Here is a 4665-nt window from a genome sequence, read left to right as displayed (position 1 = left end):
GAATTCCGGGAATTTTTTTGGCCCACAATCATCCTCGGAACTTGCTTAACATATTTGCTTTTGGAACTAGTCCTCGATATTGCTTCGTTGAGGAGGAGATACGACTTAAAGCTGCGGACATCCATCCATCCTTGACGAGTTAATAAACGCAATTCTCCAGAATGGTAATTGCGCTAAAAAACCCTACTAATAACGGGATTCTTAAAATATCACAAAAATAAAAAGACTTAGTAAAAATAAATATTAGACCAAACATTTTAAAAAGTTTATTGATCCTTCATACCAAACATTTAAGTAAATACTCATAAAAAAGTTTATAAGGGATAGATATATTACAGGAATGACTTTTATTTAATTAGTGTAATGATTCATTTTATAACTATAATATTAGTCTGTTAAAATTCTTGTACTGAATTTTATCCAGCCACAATGTACTAGAGCTCATTTATTGGTAGTTTTAAAAATTGCAAATTAATAATGGAATAGTTTGAAATACAACTTGCCTGTAAAACAGTATTAAAAATCACAACAAATATTAACTACTGTTTTTAAAAATTATTTTTTGTTCAGTAATGTGTCTGTTTAAATTATTAACAAGCTGCCTAATAACATTTTATTGGTTAACAAAATATAAAATTTAAACAGACCAAAAATCTGTAAATTAATAAATATGTATGAACTGAGATTCAAATAAATTGACTAGTATATGGTGTAAACAGTTCTTGAAGTATGATTTTACAATATTTAGATACTGCATGAAAGAAATCAAGATGTAACAAGAAAAACCTGTATCAACAGTTGCAATAACAATTAGTAATACAAATTACACAGACAAGACATTAACTGAAATTTTAGTATCAGAGTGGTCCAGTAAAGTAACTTTAAATTTAAAAAAATACCTCCACAGATAATAAATGAAATATGTAAATATGTGCCTGAAACTAATGGAAGTCAAGCCTAAGTAGTCTAAGGCAAAACTTTCAGATTTCTACCAATTTTGATAAAAGCATCAACTGCTTTATCAATGTCTTTCTCTGTATGAGCTGCTGAGATCTGAACTCGTATTCTGGCTTTATCTTTAGGTACAACTGGGTAGCTGAATCCAATCACATAAATACCTTGCTCTGTAGAAACAAAGATTTTAAGTCTCATTCAACAGTTTACATTAAGTTTTTTAAAGTAAAACCTATTTAATTGGTACTGCACAAGTGCAGACTTCAGTCTCATACATTACAACCTCTCCAATGATATATAATAATAATAATGGGAATAACATTTTCATCGAAAGCTGCACATTTTTACAAGTTTTTTATTACAAGCTTTTATTTAACTTGTTTCCTCTATCAGTCTGTTGTTTTGGATTGAAACTGCCGAGCAAAATTTCAATCACTTGTAACTGACAGATTTCATATCAAACTAGGCAAGTGGGTCAAGACCCGATGACAATGCAATCCTACATCAAATTTATTTTAATTTGATTTAAAATTAAAATAAATCCTAAATAAAGTAGGGGGACCTACTATTTACTGCACTATTGTACAGGCATTTTCATGTTCATTTTGTGCGCAATAGTTTTAAGTCATGAAACTCTACTGAATTAAATTTTTTAAAGTACTGAAAAAAAATGCATTAATATGTTTTAATAACAGTTTTTATGTAAAAATGCAGTAAAAAGTAGAAAATATTAGATTTTTTGTAATTATTGAATAATGAACTACTATTTAAATAAGTAAAAATAAATAATTATCAAAAACCCTTTTTAATGACGAGCTTTTAAATGCAGAAAAAATAAGAAAATATAAACGTTAAGTTTCTTTAGCTATAATTCTAGAAATCTTTTCTATTAATTTTGCTAACAATACTTATTATCTATTTTATTAAAGCTAATTTTGAATGCTATTAAAAGCTCGCAACTATAAAGGTTTTATCTTGATTTATCTATATATATAATTCTCTTCTTCAAGCCGTTAGAAAACAAGCTGCAAACGCTCTCCCTACCTCCCCACCCCTACATGGTTTTAGTGAGCTGTGTTCACTCTAAATGTTTACAAGCAGAGCCAACGATTTTAAACGTAGGGGGGGGGGGGGGGGGGGAGGAGGGGGGAGGGAAGGAAGGGGGGGGGGGTTATGGTCCTTAACGAGCTACTTATAGTGTTTTAAAGAAATATTTTCAGTGTCAGCGTTGGTACTGTCGAATTCACAAATTATGAATTATTGAAAATTAGAAACAACTAAATAGCGGCGTATGTTATGCCGCGGGCCGGCTCGTTTACTATATTTCAGTATTGAGTTACTGCAAATTTTTTAGACTAAGTCAATACATATTTTTATATTTAATTGGTCTTATCAGTCGATGTTTTAAGAATCACCACTCTTCATGATAAAATAAACCGGGAGTGATCTCCCCTAAACTTTCTCGAATATTCTTATATAAAATAACAGGGGATGGAAACTCGGGCTATAGACATGATTTTTAATCCATTTTAAATACTTAAAGTTTCAAAAATAGAATAAAATCTCGTAGACAAATTAATTGCACACCAAGTGAACGCAAATAAAAAAGCGCATAATAGTGCGCAATATTATTAGTACTTTTAAAATTTACATTAGTTTTTTGAGAAATCGGAAGTAGCGTAAATTACTACTTCCAGTCAACGGAAATTACTCAAAATTTAACAGAAGGTAGAGAATTAGATCTTTTACTTACATGTGAAATTTCATTTATCTATCTGAAATAGTACTCAAGTTATAGGCTTTTAAAAAATTCAAAGTAGGAAAAGTACCACTTCCGGTTATCGGAAATCGCTCAAAAACTGATACGGATCTACGATTTTGATAAAATACTTATATATGAAATTTCATCAACCTAGCTGTAACGGTACTCAAGTTATCGTGTTTACACACGGACAGACACACACACGGACAGACACACACACACAGACATACGGACAAGATTGCAAAATTATGTTTTTCCGTATCAGTAAGGTGTAAAACGTCGAGATTTGTAAAAATCTCGATTTTTTTTTTTGCACGATTACAATACTTTCTCTATACTACGTATATACGAGAAAGTAAAAAAGATAACCATTCATTCAATTGCAAAAAATTTGTTGTTGAATACACTCAAGCTGAGGTTTCTGCCATAAAAATTAATTTAAATATTAAAGGGACTGCACTCAGAGGTAGTGTGAAGCTATCTTAGCACAATGGGTCAGCATGACTGCAGCATTGGTTTAAATGGGCGAACTACATTTGGGATACAGTGGTTACTACAATTTATTACTAAATAGAAAAAAAAGCGAGTCTTCTGGTTCCCACACAGATATCTTTATGCTTGGAGCTAGCTGATTGGGTTTCATTTTGAGGGTATATGCTACATTTTTTTTTCGATTTTTTACAATTTAAGATCTAAAACCTTTTGGATACTTTTACATTGTTTGGCACATGAAAGTAAGTATTCAACAGCAAAAAAAAAAAAAAAAAGGTTGAAAACAATTTAGGTTTGTCATGACATCTTTTTGATTGAGCTACTGGTTAAATTTCTATAAGGTCTAAAAAATCACACCCTCTTTAGTATGCGAAAGTTTCAATATTTGAATCTAATTTACCATAAACTTTTTTATATGAAAGCCACCACAATTCCCCCCCCCCCCCCCCATGGACCCCTCTGTAACTTTGTTTACTGTCATAATACCACTGTTACTTACTTAAATCTATTACTGAATCAGTATATATGTATAATTGTATATGTATGTTTAGAACCATCATCTAAAAACTGGCGTTATGTTCACTCTGAGTTGGTTTCCCCAACCCCCCACTTCCCCACCTAAAACGGGACACACCTAGGTATACGCTGAGTAGGATAATTGACCGGTCAGCGGTGAATGAAGTTGAAAAACACCCCCCCCCCCCAACTGATATGTTGGTACATTTGGGGAAACACATAATGACATACCAAAGTACCTTGCCGCCAGAATAATAGCTTTTGAAACAGGTAAAACTCTTTAAATATTTTTTTTTGCAATTACCAGTAAATAGGTGTGTGTGCAATACAGTGATCAAACCCATACCTTACCATTATTTTAAAAAAATGATCTTTAAAGAATACAAAAAACAGTTGCTAATTAGAAAATGTGTGATCTGAACTGTAAGACCAAAGATTTAGTTACATGTAGGCTATTATTTAAAATCTTCCACCTATTAGGTTTAGTTTTAATGCCTATAATTGAAAAGCGTGCTTTTATACAAACTCTGATTTTTAAAAAAAATCATAAAAAAACGTTTTAATAACAAGCTTTTATGTAATAATGCACTAAAAAGTAGAAAATAAATTATAGACTACTATTTAAATAACTATAAAGAAAAGCGTGGGTGTCTTCCTCAACATTAGTAAAGGTATCCAATAGATACTAAAGTGACCCACGCTTTTCTTTATAGTTATTTAAATAGTAGTCTATAATTTATTTTCTACTTTTTAGTGCATTATTACATAAAAGCTTGTTATTAAAAGGTTTTTTTATGAATTTTTTTTTCAGTACTTTACATGTTTTATTTACAATAGAGTTACATGACTAAAAACCATTGCGCGCCTACTGAACGTGATGGCGCAGCTATTGAACGTGATGACGCGTGTGGTGTGGTTGGATAGACATGCCTACTAATTCG

General features: G+C 31.3%; 1 protein-coding gene across 1 annotated transcript in view; it reads right to left on the bottom strand.

Annotated features, from left to right (window-relative positions):
• Positions 1-253: 253 nt before the first annotated feature.
• The window catches only part of LOC131932620 (2-amino-3-ketobutyrate coenzyme A ligase, mitochondrial), a 33996-nt gene continuing 29584 nt past the window's right edge, over positions 254-4665 (bottom strand). The window contains exon 11 of the mRNA XM_059289553.1: positions 254-1124. Within this exon, the coding sequence (XP_059145536.1) occupies positions 967-1124 (158 nt within the window). The 3' untranslated portion in view covers positions 254-966. The remainder of the gene's footprint in view (positions 1125-4665) is intronic.

Source organism: Physella acuta, unplaced genomic scaffold (assembly GCF_028476545.2).
Source record: "Physella acuta isolate Inbredline_101_S28 unplaced genomic scaffold, ASM2847654v3 ptg002232l, whole genome shotgun sequence".
NCBI lineage: Eukaryota > Metazoa > Mollusca > Gastropoda > Physidae > Physella > Physella acuta.
The sequence above is the reverse complement of the archived record's forward strand: the minus strand, read 5'-3'. Positions and strand labels throughout refer to the sequence as shown.